General features: G+C 53.9%; 1 protein-coding gene across 1 annotated transcript in view; it reads left to right on the plus strand.

Moving 5' to 3' along the window:
- Positions 1 to 6714: 6714 nt before the first annotated feature.
- Positions 6715 to 20658, plus strand: part of LOC142906722 (SUMO-activating enzyme subunit 2-like) — a gene marked incomplete at its 3' end in the record, with an annotated part of 48044 nt that continues 34100 nt past the window's right edge. Inside the window, exons 1-7 of the mRNA XM_076055102.1 lie at positions 6715 to 6992; positions 10927 to 11010; positions 11932 to 12002; positions 12808 to 12872; positions 14558 to 14658; positions 19957 to 20078; positions 20634 to 20658. The exon at positions 20634 to 20658 is cut by the window's right edge and continues 43 nt beyond it. Of these exons, the coding sequence (XP_075911217.1) occupies positions 6759 to 6992; positions 10927 to 11010; positions 11932 to 12002; positions 12808 to 12872; positions 14558 to 14658; positions 19957 to 20078; positions 20634 to 20658 (702 nt within the window). The remainder of the gene's footprint in view (positions 6993 to 10926; positions 11011 to 11931; positions 12003 to 12807; positions 12873 to 14557; positions 14659 to 19956; positions 20079 to 20633) is intronic.

Genomic DNA, 20658 nt, shown 5'->3' on the forward strand with positions numbered 1-20658 from the left:
AAGCTTGTGGATGACTTCTTCAGAGACAACAATCTTTCATGGGATATGGTTTCTGCAGTTTGTACGGACGGAGCTCCAGTCATGCTGGGAAGAAAGTCTGGTTTTGGTGCGCTAGTAAAGGCCGATGCACCACACATCATTGTGACGCATTGTATTCTGCACAGGCATGCGTTGGCAACAAAAACCTTACCTCCAAAAATGACAGAAGTATTAAAAACTGTGGTGGAATGTGTGAACTATGTGCGAAAAAGTGCTCTGAGGCACCGCATCTTCAGTGAGCTGTGTAAAGAAATGGGCTCTGAATTTGAGGTACTTCTGCTCCATTCTAATATTCGGTGGTTATCCCGGGGACAGGTGCTGAATCGTGTTTTTGCCATGTGTGTGGAATTAGCCCTGTTTTTGCAAGAGCACCAACACTGCCATGCAGATTGCTTCAAAAATCCTGAGTTCATTCTCATTTTAGCGTACATGGCTGATATATTCACAGCTCTCAATCATCTCAATCAGCAGATGCAGGGTGGTGGAGTCAATATCATGGAAGCGGAAGAACACCTGAAGGCTTTTCAAAAAAAGCTACCGTTATGGAAACGACGAACAGAGAACAATAACTTCGCAAACTTCCCGCTTCTGGACGACTGTGCAAGTAAGATCGAAGATGTGTCTGGAATCGGAGATATTTCTGTATCCACGGAACTGAAGCAAACAATTGCCACGCACTTAGATGAGCTTGCAAAGTCTCTCGACGGATATTTCCCTACAAGAGAGTCATATCCAGCATGGGTGAGACAGCCGTTCACGTTTGCTGTTGAAACAGCAGATGTCAATGATGAATTCCTCGACGAAATCATTGAAATTCAGCAGAGCCAGGTTCAACAGCAACTCTTCAGAACAACAACGCTCTCAACGTTTTGGTGTTGACAAATGAACAAGTATCCAGTTATTGCTAAGAAAGCCCTGGATTTTTTTATACCATTTGTTACAACATATCTTTGTGAGCAATCCTTTTCGAGGATGCTGGACATAAAAACGAAGAAAAGGAACAGACTTTGCTGTGAAAATGACATGAGAGTGGCACTTGCCAAGGTGAAGTCACGCATATCTGAACTGATCTCTAAAAGGCAACAGCAGAAGTCACATTGATTTCCAGGTATGTAATTTGTTGTGAGTTTATGCATTGTGTTGGTTTTATTCTTTGAACAAGGTAATGTTCATGCACGGCTCATTTTGTGTACCAGTAAAAAACATATCTACGTCTTGAATTTGAAAAAAATCACATTTTATTTTTCACTAAAGAGGGGTTCGGTGAATGCGCATATGAAACTGGTGGGGTTCGGTACCTCCAACAAGGTTAAGAACCACTGGTGTAGAGATAAAAGTGTCTGAGCGACGCTTCTTCTGTCAGCTCTGAACTCGCACTCGGTGACTCCTCGCGCCCCCCCCCGCCAGTCTCGCCATCCTCGGTTGATCGCGGGCCACCCTTGGGGCCAGCCGCTCTGCGCCCTCTTCGGCAGCTCCCGAGCTGACTGGCTTGTTCAACTCACTGTGCCTTGTTGAACTGGTCTGTCGATCGCGACCTTTAAGCTGTGTTGCTTCTCACACAGCTTAAAGATCTTTCGATTTAAAGCTTTCGTGACTGCAATGATTCATCTTCTTTGGTTCTTTCGGTAAAGTCACGTAGAATGAGAATAAAATAATAAATTGATAAAATAAAATAACACAATAATATTCTCACGACGTTTCGGCCACAACACAAGCGGCCTTCATCAGGTGAAGGGGGCGAGACTGTCTGGTAGGACAGCGCTGGAGTGCTCCAGCGCTGTCCTACCAGACAGTCTCGCCCCCTTCACCTGATGAAGGCCGCTTGTGTTGTGGCCGAAACATCGTGAGAATATTATTGTGTTATTTTATTTTATCAATTTATTATTTTATTCTCATTCTACGTGACTTTACCGAAAGAACCAAAGAAGATGAGCTTAAAGATCGCGATTTGAGCGTGGCTTTGTTCGCTCCAGCGCTGTCCTCCAGACAGTCTCGTCCCTTCACCTGATGAAGGCTGCTTGTGTTGTGGCCGAAACGTCGTGAGAATATTGTTTTATTTGATTTTATCAATTTATTATTTTATTCTCATTCTACGTGGGTGGTGACTTTACCGAAAGAGCCAAAGAAGATGAATCCTTGCAGTCACGAAAGCTTTAAATCGAAAGGTGCACAATGTCCGTGTTCACACTATGTATGCGAAGCAACACCCCGCCATGTGGATTGCAGCCTGTCCCCAGTAAAGTGTGTGGACTCCCTCTGATGCTGACTCATTGTTGGCAAGCTCTACGTTTTTAACGTTACCCCAAGAGCAATGAAGGAGGGAAATTGTTTGAATCTGTGTCCTAGTGTAGGGGTGCTATGGGGAATAAGCACATGGCACGGGAAGGTGTGGTTCACCCACACCTTGGTGGCTACAACAACGTCCGCTAAGGCTCCAGTGGGTATAAAGTGCGGGGAGCCAGGGAGCTCGGGGCAGAGTGTGGGGCCCGAGGCTGAAGCAACCAGTGAAGAAAGAAGGCCAGCTAGGTGAGACCCTGGGACTCCTGTGACCGCTGCCCTTTGCAGGGCCGGCACAGCAAGCCAGTGGTGCGGCCCCAGAGCCCCAGAGTCAGAGTCCTTCTAAGGGCCGGTCTGGTCGGCGGGGTGCCGAGATCTGTGCCTAACCAGGGCCGGATCTGATAGCCTCCCTTAGAGCCCTAGCAGGAGGAGGAACTGGGAGCCTAGAGCTTAGGCTAGAGAGCCTGGGTGTGTGTGTTCCTGAGTTATACGGGTGGAGGGGCCGCTACCCCTTCTAGTGTAACCCTTGTTAAGGTTTAAATAAATAGTGCTGCTTCTATTCTGCCGTCTCCGTGTCCTGGAACCCACCACTTCTGTCCTATGTCTGCGGCTGACGGAAGTGTGGGCGAACTATCGGCCTGGAATTTCCCCTCCCCTCTTGGTGACCTATGCGGCTGTGTTGAATCAAATTGGCTGTTTGTTTCGATTGAAAGCTTTGGTGACTGCAAGGGTTCACCTTCTTGGTCCTTTCGGTAAGGTCACCACGTAGAATGAGAATAAAAACGATAGACCAAAATGAGACGATGAAATTCTCAGGTGTTCCTTCACCTGAAGAAGGCTACTTGTGTTGTGGCCGAAACGTCGTAAGAATTTTATTGTTTTATTGTTTTATTCTCATTCTACGTGGTGACTCTACCGAAAGGACCAAGAAGATAGGTCGTTTGTCTGTTGGCAAGCTGGAGATTTTTCAGATAGTAGTGAACCCCTCTTTGCCCCGGAGTTTATTATTTATTCATTCATTCCAATGGCCTTTTTTACGATCTCCATCTGCTGTTTACTGGGACGAGGTAGCACGCCGGTTCGAGGGTGCTATTATTTATTTATCGACTATGAAACAAAAAATATCGGCAAAAATATTGTTATTGATATTAATTGTGGAAAAAGGGCCGTATGCAACAGATTGTCTATGGGATTAAGATGTGGAGACTGGCTAGGCCACTCCAGGACCTTAATGTGCTTCTTCTTGAGCCACTCCTTTGTTGTCTTGGCCGTGTGTTTTGGGTCATTGTCATGCTGGAATACCCATCCACGACCCATTTTCAATGCCCTGGATGAGGGAAGGAGGTTCTCACCCAAGATTTGACGGTAGATGGCCCTGTCCATCGTCCCTTTGATGCGGTGAAGTTGTCCTGTCCCCTTAGCAGAAAAACACCCCCAAAGCATAATGTTTCCACCTTCATGTTTGACGGTGGGGATGGTGTTCTTGGGGTCATAGGCAGCATTCCTCCTCCTACAAACACGGCGAGTTGAGTTGATGCCAAAGAGCTCCATTTTGGTCTCATCTAACCACAACACTTTCACCCAGTTGTCCTCTGAATCATTCAGATGTTCATTGGCAAACTTCAGACGGGCATGTATATGTGCTTTCTTGAGCAGGGGGACCTTGCGGGCGCTGCAGGATTTCAGTCCTTCACGGCGTAGTGTGTTACCAATTGTTTTCTTGGTGACTATGGTCCTAGCTGCCTTGAGATCATTGACAAGATCCTCCCGTGTAGTTCTGGGCTGATTCCTCACCATTCTCATGGTCATTGCAACTCCACGAGGTGAGATCTTGCATGGAGCCCCAGGCCGAGGGAGATTGACAGTTCTTTTGTGTTTCTTCCATTTGCGAATAATCGCACCAACTGTTGTCACCTTCTCACCAAGCTGCTTGGCAATGATCTTGTAGCCCATTCCAGCCTTGTGTAGGTCTACAATCTTGTCCCTGACATCCTTGGAGAGCTCTTTGGTCTTGGCCATGGCGGAGAGTTTGGAATCTGATTGATTGATTGCTTCTGTGGACAGGTATCTTTTATACAGGTAACAAGCTGAGATTAGGAGCACTCCCTTTAAGAGTGTGCTCCTAATCTCAGCTCGTTACCTATACGAAAGACACCTGGGAGCCAGAAATCTTTCTGATTGAGAGGGGGTCAAATACTTATTTCCCTCATTAAAATGCAAATCAATTTATAACATTTTTGTCATGCGTTTTTCTGGATTTTTTTTGTTATTCTGTCTCTCACTGTTCAAATAAACCTACCACTAAAATTATAGACTGATCATTTCTTTGTCAGTGGGAAAACGTATAAAATCAGCAGGGGATCAAATACTTTTTTCCCTCACTGTACTGAGGGCGATCCAGAGTCTGAGACCAGGAAATGCAGCGGGCAGAGATGATCTCCCAAGCGAAATGCTGAGGGAGGGTGGCGTTTGTGCATAGACTGCCCTATATGACATCATAACAACAGTCTGGACCACTGGACGGGTTCCGCAGGATTGGAAGGATGCCCTGGTGGTCCCCCTCTTTAAGAAGGGGGACCGCACAGACTGTAACAACTACAGGGGCATCTCACTCCTCAGTGTGCCGGGAAAGGTCCTGGCAAGGATTATTGAACATCGCCTGTGCCAGGCATGCTGAGGAGAGGCTTGCGGAGCCCCAGTGCGGTTTCAGACCAGGGCGGTCCTGCACAGATGCCATATTTTCTGTCCGTCTGCTACAGCAGAGGTGTAGGGAATTCCAGCAAGACCTACATCTCTGCTTTATTGACCTGGTCAAGGCCGATGATACCATCAGTAGGCCTGGGCTCTGGGTTGTTCTTCGTGCTTTCGAAGTGCCTGACTCTGCTCGCGATCATTAAGGACCTTGATCATGGTTGGCAGCCCCAGGTAATACTAAAACACTAAGAACATCTTCGCCGGTTAGAAACATTTAGGCTGGCCTGCTTACGATCCATCCTGGGTTGTGTGAGGAGCTCACAAATCCTTGAAAGATCTGGGCAAGGTTCCATCGGTGAGCTCCTCCAGCAGGCAAGGCTGCGATGGCTGGGTCATGTAGCCCGCATGCCCAGCCACCGCATGCCGAAACAGCTTTTGTTCGGCCGGATCGAGGGGGCTAAACGGGCGCGGCACGGGCTAGAGAAGAGATGGAGTGATGTGGTACAGGAGGACGTGGAGCTGAGTGGACTTGCCGATGACTGGTACCAGCGGTGTCAAGATCGGCCTCCGTGGAGGAGGCTCGTGAAGGACGCTACTGGGCAGTTGGAGGCAGTCGCCCTCCAACAACAACGGAGGGCGGAGGAGCGACGCTCACAACAACGAGCGGAGCGCCGGGTGGCTAAAGCACAGCAGGTTGGCACAGTAGGGGGCAAAAGTGGTGCATCAGCCAGTCATCTCAGTCAGTCAACCCGTGGCACCTGGGGCTATCCCGTGACCTCCTGCACCTATCCTGGCACAGCAGTCAACCCATGTGTCCTGCTGAGTCTGTCCCGTGACCTCCCCCTGCACCTAGCCTGGCACAGCAGTCAACCCATGGCACCTCAGTTTAACACGTAGGCTTTCGCGACCAATATTATTCATAATAAAGGTTTTTTGGGTTAGATCGCGTTTATTTAAATAAACGCGATCTAACCCAAAAACCCATGGCACCTGCTGAGCCTGTCCCGTGACCTCCTCCTGCACCTAGCCTGGCACAGCAGTCAACCCATGTGACCTGCAGGGTCTGTCACGTGACCTCCCCCTGCACCTAGCCTGGCACGGCAGTTAACCCATGGCACCTGCAGGGTCTGTCCCGTGACCTCCTCCTCCTGCACCTAGCCTGGCACAGGCGCCGTGGTGACGTCACCACGAGTCGGTGGTGAATGGCGGCTCCTGTTGATATTGGCAAGGTGGGGGTGGAAGTACAAAGAGCTTCACAGCTCATCAGATTCCTCCATTCTGGGGGTGGGGCGGGCCCGGCTTGGGGGTGAGCGGGGCCCGGATTGAGGGTGGGCGGTGTCCAGCTTGGGAGTGGGCGGGGTCCAGCATGGGAGTGGGCGGGGTCCAGCTTGTAGGTGGGTTGGGCGTCAGGGAGTGGTGGGCGGGGCCTCACAAAGAGGGTGGGCGGGGCCTCACGGAGGGGGGTGGGGCCCGGATTGAGGGTGGGCGGGGTCCAGCTTGGGAGTGGGCGGGGTCCAGCTCGTGGTGGTGAGTGGTGGTTGGGCGTCAGATAGTCGTGGGCGGGGCCTCACGGAAAGAAGGGTGGGCGGGGCCTCACAGCGGGGGGTGGGGCCTCAGAGAGGGGGGGGGGGTTTGGACATGGCCTCAGAGAGAGTGGGCTGGGCGACGGAAGTGACGTGCGGTGGTGCTGGGAGGGTTGGGGGGGTGCAGGAGGCGGCACCGGAAGTGAGGCGCTACAGTTGGAGACGATGGCGGCTGTGATGGCTGCTGTTGTTGCGTCTTCTACTTCGTCGTCTTTTGCTGCTCCTGCTGCTGCTGCTGCGTCGTCGTCGCCTTCTCCTCCCGGAGGTCTCCGTGGCGCGCTGGAGGCGGCCCTGGCCGAGCGCGTGGCGGCTGCCCGCGTCCTCGTGGTCGGCGCCGGCGGCATCGGCTGCGAGCTGCTCAAGAACCTCGTGCTGACGGGGTTTAGGCGCATACACGTGGTGAGTGGTGGTGGTGAGTGGTGGTGGTGAGTGTTGGTGGTGGTGAGTGGTGGTGGTGGTGGTGAGTGATGGTGGTGAGTGATGGTGGTGAGTGGTGGTGAGTGGTGGTGGTGAGTGTTGGTGGTGGTGAGTGGTGGTGGTGGTGGTGAGTGATGGTGGTGAGTGATGGTGGTGAGTGGTGGTGGTGAGTGGTGGTGGTGAGTGGTGGTGGTGGTGGTGAGTGGTGGTGGTGAGTGGTGGTGAGTGGTGGTGGTGAGTGGTGGTGGTGAGTGGTGGTGAGTGGTGGTGGTGAGTGGTGAGTGGTGGTGGTGAGTGGTGGTGGTGAGTGGTGGTGGTGAGTGGTGGTGGTGGTGAGTGGTGGTGAGTGGTGGTGGTGAGTGGTGGTGAGTGGTGGTGGTGAGTGGTGAGTGGTGGTGGTGAGTGGTGGTGGTGAGTGGTGGTGAGTGGTGGTGGTGAGTGGTGGTGGTGGTGAGTGGTGGTGGTGAGTGGTGGTGGTGGTGAGTGGTGGTGGTGAGTGAGTTGGTGGTAGTGAGTGAGTTGGTGGTGGTGGTGAGTGGTGGTGGTGAGTGGTGGTGAGTGGTGGTGGTGAGTGGTGAGTGGTGGTGGTGGTGAGTGGTGGTGGTGAGTGTTGGTGGTGGTGAGTGGTGGTGGTGGTGGTGAGTGATGGTGGTGAGTGATGGTGGTGAGTGGTGGTGAGTGGTGGTGGTGAGTGTTGGTGGTGGTGAGTGGTGGTGGTGGTGGTGAGTGATGGTGGTGAGTGATGGTGGTGAGTGGTGGTGGTGAGTGGTGGTGGTGAGTGGTGGTGGTGGTGGTGAGTGGTGGTGGTGAGTGGTGGTGAGTGGTGGTGGTGAGTGGTGGTGGTGAGTGGTGGTGAGTGGTGAGTGGTGGTGGTGAGTGGTGGTGGTGAGTGGTGGTGGTGAGTGGTGGTGGTGGTGAGTGGTGGTGAGTGGTGGTGGTGAGTGGTGGTGAGTGGTGGTGGTGAGTGGTGAGTGGTGGTGGTGAGTGGTGGTGGTGAGTGGTGGTGGTGAGTGGTGGTGAGTGGTGGTGGTGAGTGGTGGTGGTGGTGAGTGGTGGTGGTGAGTGGTGGTGGTGAGTGGTGGTGGTGAGTGAGTTGGTGGTAGTGAGTGAGTTGGTGGTGGTGGTGAGTGGTGGTGGTGAGTGGTGGTGAGTGGTGGTGGTGAGTGGTGAGTGGTGGTGGTGGTGAGTGGTGGTGGTGAGTGGTGGTGAGTGGTGGTGGTGAGTGGTGGTGAGTGGTGGTGAGTGGTGGTGGTGAGTGGTGGTGGTGAGTGGTGGTGGTGAGTGGTGGTGGGGGTGAGTGGTGGTGGTGAGTGGTGGTGAGTGGTGGTGGTGAGTGGTGGTGGTGAGTGGTGGTGGTGAGTGGTGGTGGTGGTGAGTGGTGGTGAGTGGTGGTGGTAAGTGGTGGGTGGTGGGTGGTGAGTGGTGGATGGTGGTGGGTGGTGAGTGGTGGGTGGTGGTGGTGAGTGGTGGGTGGTGAGTGGTGGGTGGTGAGTGGTGAGTGGTGGGTGGTGAGTGGTGGGTGGTGAGTGGTGGGTGGTGAGTGGTGGTGAGTGAGTGGTGGTGGGTGGTGAGTGGTGGTGAGTGGTGGTGGTGAGTGGTGGTGGTGAGTGGTGGTGGTGAGTGGTGGTGGTGAGTGGTGGTGAGTGGTGGTGGTGGTGAGTGGTGGTGAGTGGTGGTGGTGAGTTGTGGTGAGTGGTGGTGAGTTGTGGTGAGTGGTGGTGAGTGGTGAGTGGTGGTGGTGAGTGGTGGTGGTGAGTGGTGGTGGTGAGTGGTGGTGAGTGGTGGTGGTGAGTTGTGAGTGGTGGTGAGTGGTGGTGGTGAGTGAGTGGTGGTGAGTGGTGGTGAGTGAGTGAGTGGTGGTGAGTGGTGGTGGGTGGTTGCGTGGGTGAATGAGAGACGACAATGTACTGTGTGTGTACTGTGTGTGTGTACTGTGTGTGTGTACTGTGTGTGTGTGTACTGTGTGTAGTGTGTGTGTACTGTGTGTAGTGTGTGTGTACTGTGTGTGTACTGTGTGTGTGTACTGTGTGTACTGTGTGTGTGTACTGTGTGTGTGTGTACTGTGTGTGCACTGTGTGTAGTGTGTGTGTACTGTGTGCGTGTGTACTGTGTGCGTGTGTACTGTGTGCGTGTGTACTGTGTGTGTACTGTGTGTGTACTTTTGTGTGTACTGTGTGTGTATACTGTGTGTGTGTACTGTGTGTGTACTGTGTGTGTACTGTGTGTGTGTACTGTGTGTGTACTGTGTGTGTACTGTGTGTGTACTGTTTGTACTGTGTGTGTGTACTGTGTGTGTGTAGTGTGTGTGTGTGTAGTGTGTGTGTGTACTGTGTGTGTACTGTGTGTACTGTGTGTGTACTGTGTGTGTGTACTGTGTGTGTGTACTGTGTGTGTGTGTGTACTGTGTGTGTGTGTACTGTGTGTGTGTACTGTGTGTGTACTGTGTGTGTACTGTGTGTATGTACTGAGTATGCACTGTGTGTGTATACTGTGTGTGTACTGTGTGTATGTACTCTGTGTGTGTATGTACTCTGTGTGTGTATGTACTGAGTGTGTGTATGTACTGAGTGTGCACTGTGTGTGTGTACTCTGTGTGTGTATGTACTGAGTGTGTGTATGTACTGAGTGTTCAGTGTGTGTGTGTACCGTGTGTGTGCGCTGTGTGTGTGTACGGTGTGTGTGTACTGTGTGTGTGTGTACTGTGTGTGTGTATGTACTGAGTGTGTGTATGTACTGAGTGTGTTCAGTGTGTGTGTGTACGGTGTGTGTGTGTGTGCTGTGCGTGTGTACGGTGTGTGTGTACTGTGTGTGTACTGTGTGTGTACGGTGGGTGTACTGTGAGGCATTACTGTGTGTGTGTACTGTGTGTGTGTACGGTGGCTGTACTGTGAGTGATTACTGTGTGTGTGTACTGTGTGTGCGGTGTGTACTGTGTGTGTGTCTACTGTGAGTGATTACTGTGTGTGTGTACTGTGTGTGTGTGTACTGTGTGTGTGTACTGTGTGTGTACTGTGTGTGTACTGTGTGTGTGTACTGTGTGTGTGTGTACTGTGAGTGTGTGTACAGTGTGCGTACAGTGTGTGTAGTGTGTACAGTGTGTGTATTGTGTGTTCAGTGTGTGTACAGTGTATAGTGTGTACAGTGTGCACCGCGTGTGCACAGTGTGTATTGTGTTACGGTGTGTGTACAGTGTGTGTTCAGTGTGTGTAGTGTGTACAGTGTGTGTGTTCAGTGTGTGTACGGTGTGGTTTATACAGTATGCACCGCGTGTGCACACTGTATTGTGTTACGATGTGGGTACAGTGTGTGTGTTGTGTGTGTACAGTGTGCACGGTGTACAGTGTGTGTACAGTGCGTGGTGTGTGTGGGGGGGGTGTACAGTGTATCACGGTGTGTACAGTGTGCACTGTGTGTGCAATGTTTGTACAGTGCGTGCGCTGTGTGTACAGTTTGTGCTGTGTGTACGGTGTGTGTACAGTGTGTGTACGGTGTGTGTACAGTGTGTGTACTGTGTGTGTTCAGTGTGTATGTTGTGTACGGTGTGTGTACAGTGTGTGTGCTGTGTGTATGTTGTGTACAGTGTGTGTACAGTGTGTGCACAGTGTGTGCTGTGTACGGTGCGTGTACAGTGTGTGCACAGTGTGTGTACAGTGTGCAGTGTGTGCGGTGTGTGTACAGTGTGCGTACAGTGTGTGTACGGTGCAGTGTGTGTACAGTGCGTGTACAGTGTATATGCTGTGTGTGTACAGTGTACGGTGTGTGCTGTGTGTGTACAGTGTACGGTGTGTGCTGTGTGTGTACAGTGTGCGGTGTGTGCAGTGTGTGTGCTGTGTGTACAGTGTGTGCAGTGTGTACAGTGTGTGTGCTGTGTGTACAGTGTGTGCAGTGTGTACAGTGTGCTGTGTACTGTGTACAGATCGACCTGGACACTATCGATGTGAGCAACCTGAACCGCCAGTTCCTCTTCCAGAAGAAGCACGTGGGCAAGTCTAAGGCCCAGGTGGGTGGCGGTGGGTGGGTGGCGGTGGGTGGGTGGCGGTGGGTGGGTCAGGGTGGGTGGGTGACGGTGGGTGGGTCAGGGTGGGTGGGTCAGGGTGGGTGGGTGGCGGTGGGTGGGTCAGGGTGGGGGGGTCAGGGTGGGGGGTCAGGGTGGGTGGGTCAGGGTGGGTGGGTCAGGGTGGGTCAAGGTGGGTGGGTCAGGGTGGGTGGGTGACGGTGGGTGGGTCATGGTGGGTGGGTCAGGGTGGGTGGGTGACGGTGGGTGGGTGACGGTGGGTGGGTCAGGGTGGGTGGGTCAGGGTGGGTGGGTGGCGGTGGGTGGGTCAGGGTGGGGGGGTCAGGGTGGGTGGGTCAGGGTGGGTGGGTCACGGTGGGTGGGTCAGGGTGGGTGGGTCACTGTGGGTGGGTCAGGGTGGGTGGGTCACTGTGGGTGGGTCAGGGTGGGTGGGTCAGGGTGGGTGGGTCAGGGTGGGTCAAGGTGGGTGGGTCAGGGTGGGTGGGTGACGGTGGGTGGGTCAGGGTGGGTGGGTCAGGGTGGGTGGGTGACGGTGGGTGGGTCAGGGTGGGGGTTCAGGGTGGGGGGTCGGTGGGGGGTCGGTGGGGGGTCACTGTGGGTGGGTCAGTGTGGGGGGGTCAGGGTGGGGGGTCAGGGTGGGGGGTCGGTGGGGGGGTCAAAGCAAATGCCCCAACAGTCTGTTCAGGGGGATCTTTTTGCGTGTGTGTGTGTCTGTGTGTGTCTGTGTGTGTGTGTGGCTGTGTGTGTGTGTGTCTGTGTGTGTGTGTGTCTGTGTGTGTCTGTGTGTGGCTGGCTGTGTGTGTGTGTGGTGTATGTATGTGTGTGTCTGTGTCTGTGTGTGTCTGTGTATGTGTGTGTGGCTGTGTCTGTGTGTCTGTGTGTGTGTGTGTCTGTGTGTGTGTGTAGGTGGCTAGGGAGAGCACGCTGGCGTTCTGTCCCTCTGCAGACATCACCGCTTTCCACGACAGCATCATGAGGTGAGCCACCAACCCCCCCCAATCCCCTCCCAACCCCCCCCCATTAGATTCCCACCCACGGCCACCATCACCACCATCACCACCATCACCACCACCACCACCATCACCACCACCACCACCATCACCACCATCACCACCACCATCACCACCATCACCACCATCACCACCATCACCATCATCACCACCACCATCACCACCACCATCACCACCACCACCGTCACCACCACCATCACCACCATCACCACCACCACCACCATCACCACCATCACCACCATCACCACCGCCACCACCACCATCATCACCATCACCACCATCACCACCGCCATCACCACCATTGCCGCCGCCACCACCGCCATCACCACCATCACCACCATCACCACCATCACCATCACCACCATCACGATCACCGTCACCATCACGACCACCGCCACCATCACTGCCACCATCACCACCACCACCACCATCATCACCATCACCACCATCACCATCATCACCATCACCACCATCACCATCATCATCACCACCACCATCACCACCATCACCACCACCACCATCACCACCATCACCACCACCATCACCACCACCATCACCATGGTATCGGTGATCGTGATGGTGGCGGTGATCATGATGGTGGCGGTGGTGGCGGTGGTGGTGGTGGTGGTGGTGATGGTGGTGGTGGTATCGGTCATCGTGATGGTGGCGGTGGTGATGGTGATGGTGGTGATGGTGGCGGTGGTGGTGATGGTGGCGGTGGTGGTGATGGTGGTGACGTCTTCCACCCCCCTTTCTCCCTCCTCCCCCCCAGCCCTGACTACAACGTCGACTTCTTCCGAGACTTCTCCGTCGTGATGAACGCTCTGGACAACCGCGGTGAAAACCCCTCACCCAGACCCTGGGCTCGAACCCAGACTCGCAGTGTCTCTGGCTTAGTGAACCCCACTGAGAGAGAGACACCCAGACCCAGGGATTGAACCCAGACCCTCAGTGTCTCTGGCTTAGTGAACCCCACTGAGAGAGAGACACCCAGACCCAGGGATTGAACCCAGACTCTCAGTGTCTCTGGCTTAGTGAACCCCGCTGAGAGAGAGACACCCAGACCCAGGGATTGAACCCAGAACCTCAGTGTCTCTGGCTTAGTGAACCCCACTGAGAGAGAGACACCCAGACCCAGGGATTGAACCCAGACCCTCAGTGTCTCTGGCTTAGTGAACCCCACTGTGAGAGAGACACCCAGACCCAGGGATTGAACCCAGACTCTCAGTGTCTCTGGCTTAGTGAACCCCACTGAGAGAGAGACACCCAGACCCAGGGATTGAACCCAGACCCTCAGTGTCTCTGGCTTAGTGAACCCCACTGAGAGAGAGACACCCAGACCCAGGGATTGAACCCAGACCCTCAGTGTCTCTGGCTTAGTGAACCCCACTGAGAGAGAGACACCCAGACCCAGGGAGTGAACCCAGACTCTCAGTGTCTCTGGCTTAGTGAACCCCACTGAGAGAGAGACACCCAGACCCAGGGATTGAACCCAGACTCTCAGTGTCTCTGGCTTCGTGCCATTGCGATGGTGATGGTGATGATGATGACGGTGATGGTGATGATGATGATGGCAATGCTGATGATGACGGTGATGATTGTGACGATGGTGACAACGATGGTGATGACGATGGTGATGATGACGATGCTGATGATGACGGTGATGGTGACGACGATGATGGTGATGATGATGACGATGGTGACGATAACGGTGATGATGATGACGATGCTGGTGATGACGGTGATGATTGTGACGATGATGACGATAACGATAGTGACGATAACGGTGATGATGACGGTGATGGTGACGATGATGGTGGTGATGATGACGATGGTGACGATAACGGTGATGATGATGATGATGACAATGCTGATGATGGCGGTGATGATGACGATGGTGACAATAACGGTGATGATGACGGTGATGGTGACGACGATGATGGTGATGATGATGACGATGGTGACGATAACGGTGATGATGATGACGATGCTGGTGATGACGGTGATGATTGTGACGATGATGACGATAACGATAGTGACGATAACGGTGATGATGACGGTGATGGTGACGATGATGGTGGTGATGATGACGATGGTGACGATAACGGTGATGATGATGATGATGACAATGCTGATGATGGCGGTGATGATGACGATGGTGACAATAACGGTGATGATGACGGTGATGGTGACGACGATGATGGTGACGATGATGGTGATGATGATGACGATGATGATGGTGATGGTGATGATTGTGACGATGACGATAACGATGACGGTGATGATGACGATGGTGACGATAACGGTGATGATTGTGACGATGGTGACGACGATGGTGATGATGACGATGCTGATGATGACGGTGATGATTGTGACGATGGTGACGACGATGGTGACGACGATGACGATGGTGATGATGATGACGATGCTGATGATGACGGTGATTGTGACGATGATGATGACGACGATGACGATGATGACGTTGGTGACGTTGTCGGCGCTGTCTGCGGTGTGCGTGCCAGCCGCCAGGAACCACGTGAACCGGATGTGTCTGGCGGCCGACACCGTCCTGGTGGAGAGCGGCTCAGCCGGGTACCTTGGACAGGTGTCGGTCATCAAGAAGGTGAACACACAGACACATACAGACACATACAGACACACATACACACACAGTTACACACACACAGTTACAGACACAGACACACATACAGACACACAGTTACACACAGACACACACACAGACACGTACAGACACACACAGACACACACACACAGTTACAGACACACACACATACAGACACACAGTTACACACAGACACAAACAGACACACACACAGACACACACAGACAGTTACAGACACACACACAGAGACACACACAGACACACACAGACACATACAGACACACACAGACACACAGACAACAACAACAACTACCGCCATTCGCCACTAAGTGGCGGTGACGTCACCACGACGCTTGTGCCAGGCTATGTGCACCCTGAGGCCACGTGAAGTGTCGAACGCCCGCTGGCAGGAGGTCACGGGGCAGACCCAGGTGCCACGGGTCGACTGACTGAGATGACTGGCTGATGCACCACCTGTGCCCCCTACTGTGCCAACCTGCTGTGCTTTAGCCACCCGGCGCTCCGCTCGCTGTTGTGAGCGTCGCTCCTCCGCCCTCCGTTGTTGTTGGAGGGCGACTGCCTCCAACTGCCCAGTAGCATCCTTCACGAGCCTCCTCCACAGAGGCCGATCTTGACACCGCTGGTACCAGTCATCGGCAAGTCCACTCAGCTCCACGTCCTCCTGTACCACATCACTCCATCTCTTCTCTAGCCCGTGCCGCGCCCGCTTAGCCCCCTCAATCCGGCCAAACAAAAGCTGTTTCGGCATGCGGTGGCTGGGCATGCGGGCTACATGACCCAGCCATCGCAGCCTTGCCTGCCGGAGGAGCTCACCGATGGGACCCTGCCCAGATCTTTCAAGGATTTGTGAGCTCCTCACACAATCCAGTCTGGTTAAACCCAGGATGGATCGTAGGCAGGCCAGCCTAAATGTTTCTAACCGGCGAAGATGTTCCATTAGGGGGGTCCACGTTTCGCAAGCGTAGAGAAGGGAGGGAATGACCGTGGCCGAGAAGACCTGAAGCTTAGTGCGGAGCGACAGACCAGGTAGCTTCCACACAGCGTTACGCAACCGATGAAAAGATATTGCCGCTCGACTGATTCGGAGTGAGACCTCTGCTGTTAAACTGGAGCCAGTCATAAGCACACTGCCCAGGTATGGGAAACTCTCCACTCTCTCCACAACTGCCCCATCACCGATTGGGAGTTGTGGGGGTGGAGTGTCCGATGGTACAAAATACCCAGGCAGGTGCTTAGTTTTGGTGGGGCTGATGGTAAGGCCCCACCTCTTAGTGGCACGCTCCAGTCTCAGCAGCAGCGTCTCCAACTCCTCCTCTGACTGAGCAGCTATTACCAAGTCATAAGCATACATAACGGGGTTGAGCAATAGGGAGCCATCCCTTGACCGCACCCGGGCATCGATTAGCCTCCCATTATATCTGTACCATATGGAGATTCCCCCGTACAGCTATTGAAGGCTTCACGAACTACGTGGTCAAAATAGATGTTAAATAATGTGGGAGCCAGAGGACATCCCTGTCGCACCCCAAGGTGTACAGGGAATGGCTCTGACTCCCGGCCACGTAGTTTTACCCGGGCCCGCTCACCATCATGAAGGTCCTTAATGATCGTGAGCAGAGGGTCAGGTACTCCAAAAGCACGAAAAACGACCCAGAGCCCAGGCCTACTGATGGTATCATAGGCCTTGACCAGGTCAATAAAGCAGAGATGTAGGTCTTGTTGGAATTCCCTACACCTCTGCTGTAGCAGACGGACAGAAAATATGGCATCTGTGCAGGACCGCCCTTTCCTGAAACCACATTGGGGCTCCGCAAGCCTCTCCTCAGCGTGCCTGGCAAGGCGATGCTGAATAATCCTTGCCAGGACCTTTCCCGGCACACTGAGGAGTGAGATGCCCCTGTAGTTGTTACAGTCTGTGCGGTCCCCCTTCTTAAAAAGGGGGACCACCAGGGCATCCTTCCAATCCTGCGGAACCCGTCCAGTGGTCCAGACTGTTGTTATGATGTCATATAGGGCAGTCTCTGCACAAACGCCACCCTCCCTCAGCATTTCGCTTGGGAGATCATCTCTGCCCGCTGCCTTTCCTGGTCTCAGACTCCGGATCGCCTTCAATACTTCCTCAGCAGATGGCACCTCAGCCAGCCACTCACAGGGGGTGACTTCATCCAATATTTGAGGCACCGCAGCCTCAGCAGGGTCATCCTCACTTTGTGCCACGATGTTTTCCTGGCTGAGGGATTTTCCCTCCCCCAGGACCTCACAGAAATGCTCAGCAAATCTGCGAACCTGTTCCTGGGGGTCGGAAATTGGATCACCGTTTTTTCCCCTAATGATGGTAATAGGTGTGGCGCTGCAGGTTACTTTTTTGATGGAGTTAAATAGAGATTTGTGATCACGGGCCACTGAGGCAGACTCCATCTCCTCAGCAACCCGCGACCACCACCCATCCTTGCAGCGCCTCACGGCTCTCCGAACCTCCGAGCGAAGGCTGCGGTAAGCCTCCTCATTCTCTGACGTGGGATTCTGTAGCCGATGACAGTGGGCCTGTCGCTTTTTCTCAACCATCGTGAACAACTCCTCTGTCATCCAGGGTGTCTGGGGAGGTCTGGACCGCGTACCTAAAGCAGCCATTGCAGCTGCATGAGTCACAGTCCTAAACCTCGCCCATTTACCCTCGACATCAGGAGGAGTCGGGGACGATGCCAATCCCAGCCGCAAGCGATGATGAAATTCTCGCTTGCAACTTTCATCAGATAACTGAGACCAGGCCACTTTAGGTTGGAATGGGGTCCTGGGTGTACACCCACCACCGGAGTGGAAGAATGGCAGGCGCATCTTACAGATGATTAGTCGATGGTCAGAGGGCAGATAAGCTCCACGGTAGGTCCTGGTGTCAAGGACATGGGCTCGCATTCGCTGGTCCGTCACTATGTAGTCCAGCAGATGTTCTTGCTTGGACCCGGCATGCATCCATGATGTTGTGTGGATGCGCCGATGCCGGAACAGCGTGTTGGTAATTACAAGCCCATGGGCTGCACAAAAATCTAGCAGCCTCCTACCGTTGTTATTGAGCTGATCTGGCCCATGCCCTCCAATCACTCCAGACCAGGTGCCAGTATCATGACCAGTATCTATGACCTCCTGTCACACACAGACACACACACATACACACAGTTACACACACACAGACACACAGACACACAGTTACAGACACACACAAAGACACACACAGACACACACAGACACACACAGACACACACAGACACACACAAAGACAGACACACACACAGTTGCAGACACACACACACAGACACACAGTTACACACAGACACACACAGACACACACAGACACACACAGACACACAGTTACAGACACACAGACACACAGTTACAGACACACACATACACACACAGACACACACAGACACACACACAGACACACACAAAGACACACACAGACACACACAGACACACACAGTTACACACAGTTACACACATACACACACAGACACACACAGACACACACAGACACACATACACACAGACACACAGACACACACAAAGACAAAGATCCCCCATATAGCCTTAACAGACTGTAGGGGCAAGTGCTGTTAGCGAGCACCTATGAAGGCCGGAACGGTACATAAGGGGGTGGGTGGCCAGCACCACGCCCGACCGCCTTTGTCTCCCTAGTGGCGATGTTTACACACCGCACCAGGTACTCATTTGAGGCTGAGTCGACCTAGGGGAGGCCCGGGACCGGTTCAGATAATCGTCACTGGTGTTGGCCGTGAGCGGGAATCGAACCCGGGTCGCCAGGTTCATAGCGCAGCGCGCTAACCGCTACACTATCGCTCCCCACACACACACACAGACACACAAAAGGAAAAAACAAAGATCCCCCATATAGCATTAACAGACTGTAGGGGCAAGTGCTGTTAGCGAGCGTCCTATGAAGGCCGGAACGGTACACGAGGGGGTGGGTCTGTGTGTGTGTGTCTGTGTGTGTGTGTCTGTGTGTGTGTGTCTGTGTGTGTGTGTCTGTGTGTGTGTGTCTGTGTGTGTGACTGTGTATGTGACTGTGTGTGTGTGACTGTGTGTGTGTGACTGTGTGATGTGTGTGTGTGACTGTGTGCTGTGTGTGTGTCTGTGTGTATGTGTGACTGTGTGTGTGTGACTGTGTGTGTGTTTAAGAGGTGGGGCCTTACCATCAGCCCCACCAAATCTAAGCACCTGCCTGGGTATTGTGTACCATCAGACACTCCACCCCCACAACTCCCAATTGGTGATGGGGCAGTTGTGGAGAGAGTGGAGAGTTTCCCATACCTGGGCAGTGTGCTTATGACTGGCTCCAGTTTAACAGCAGAGGTCTCACTCCGAATCAGTCGAGCGGCAATATCTTTTCATCGGTTGCGTAACGCTGTGTGGAAGCTACCTGGTCTGTCGCTCCGCACTAAGCTTCAGGTCTTCTCGGCCACGGTCATTCCCTCCCTTCTCTACGCTTGCGAAACGTGGACCCCCCTAATGGAACATCTTCGCCGGTTAGAAACATTTAGGCTGGCCTGCCTACGATCCATCCTGGGTTTAACCAGACTGGATTGTGTGAGGAGCTCACAAATCCTTGAAGGATCTGGGCAGGGTCCCATCGGTGAGCTCCTCCGGCAGGCAAGGCTGCGATGGCTGGGTCATGTAGCCCGCATGCCCAGCCACCGCATGCCGAAACAGCTTTTGTTTGGCCGGATCGAGGGGGCTAAGCGGGCGCGGCACGGGCTAGAGAAGAGATGGAGTGATGTGGTACAGGAGGACGTGGAGCTGAGTGGACTTGCTGATGACCGGTACCAGCGGTGTCAAGATCGGCCTCTGTGGAGGAGGCTCGTGAAGGATGCTACTGGGCAGTAGGAGGCAGTCGCCCTCCAACAACAACGGAGGGCGGAGGAGCGACGCTCACAACAACGAGCGGAGCGCCGGGTGGCTAAGGCACAGCAGGTTGGCACAGTAGGGGGCACAGGTGGTGCATCAGCCAGTCATCTCAGTCAGTCGACCCGTGGCACCTGGGTCTGCCCCGTGACCTCCTGCCAGCGGGCGTTCGACACTTCACGTGGCCTCAGGGTGCACATAGCCTGGCACAAGCGTCGTGGTGACGTCACCGCCACTTAGTGGCGAATGGCGGTTGTTGTTGTGTGACTGTGTGGTGTGTGTGTGTGAGTGACTGTGTGTGTGTGTGTGACTGTGTGTGTGTGTGACTGTGTGTGTGTGACTGTGTGTGTGTGTGTGCAGGGTGTGACTGAGTGCTATGAGTGCGCTCCGAAGCCAACACAGAAAACGTTCCCCGGCTGCACCATCCGCAACACTCCCTCAGAGCCCATCCACTGCATCGTGTGGGCCAAGTACCTCTTTAAGTGAGTCACCGTCACCACCACCGTCATCGTCACCGTCACTGTCACCATCACCGTCACCTTCACCGTCATCACCACCAATACCGTCACCACCACCACCATCACTGTCACCACCACTGTCACCGTCATCGTCACCGTCACCGTCACTGTCACCACCACCATCACCACCACCGTCACCACCACCTTCACCGTCATCACCACCATCATCATCACCACCATCACTGTCACCACCACTGTCACCGTCATCACCACCACTATCACCGTCACCACCACCTTCACCGTCATCACCACCACTACCGTCACCACCACCGTCACCGTCACCACCACCGTCACCACCACCACCACCGTCACCACCACCGTCACCACCACCGTCACCACCACCACCACCGTCACCGCCACCACCATCACTGTCACCACCACCGTCACCACCACAACTACCATCACCACCACCGTCACCACCACAACTACCATCACCACCACCGTCACCACCACCACCACACTGCACTTGCCCCCACGTCACGTGAGAGGCTACCTGGGCGTGCTGTGTCTGTGTCACAGTCAGCTGTTTGGAGAGGAGGACGCA

The sequence above is a fragment of the Petromyzon marinus genome, chromosome 69 (assembly GCF_048934315.1).
Source record: "Petromyzon marinus isolate PM22_M1 ecotype Great Lakes invasive population chromosome 69, UKy_Petmar_22M1.pri1.0, whole genome shotgun sequence".
Lineage (NCBI taxonomy): Eukaryota > Metazoa > Chordata > Hyperoartia > Petromyzontiformes > Petromyzontidae > Petromyzon > Petromyzon marinus.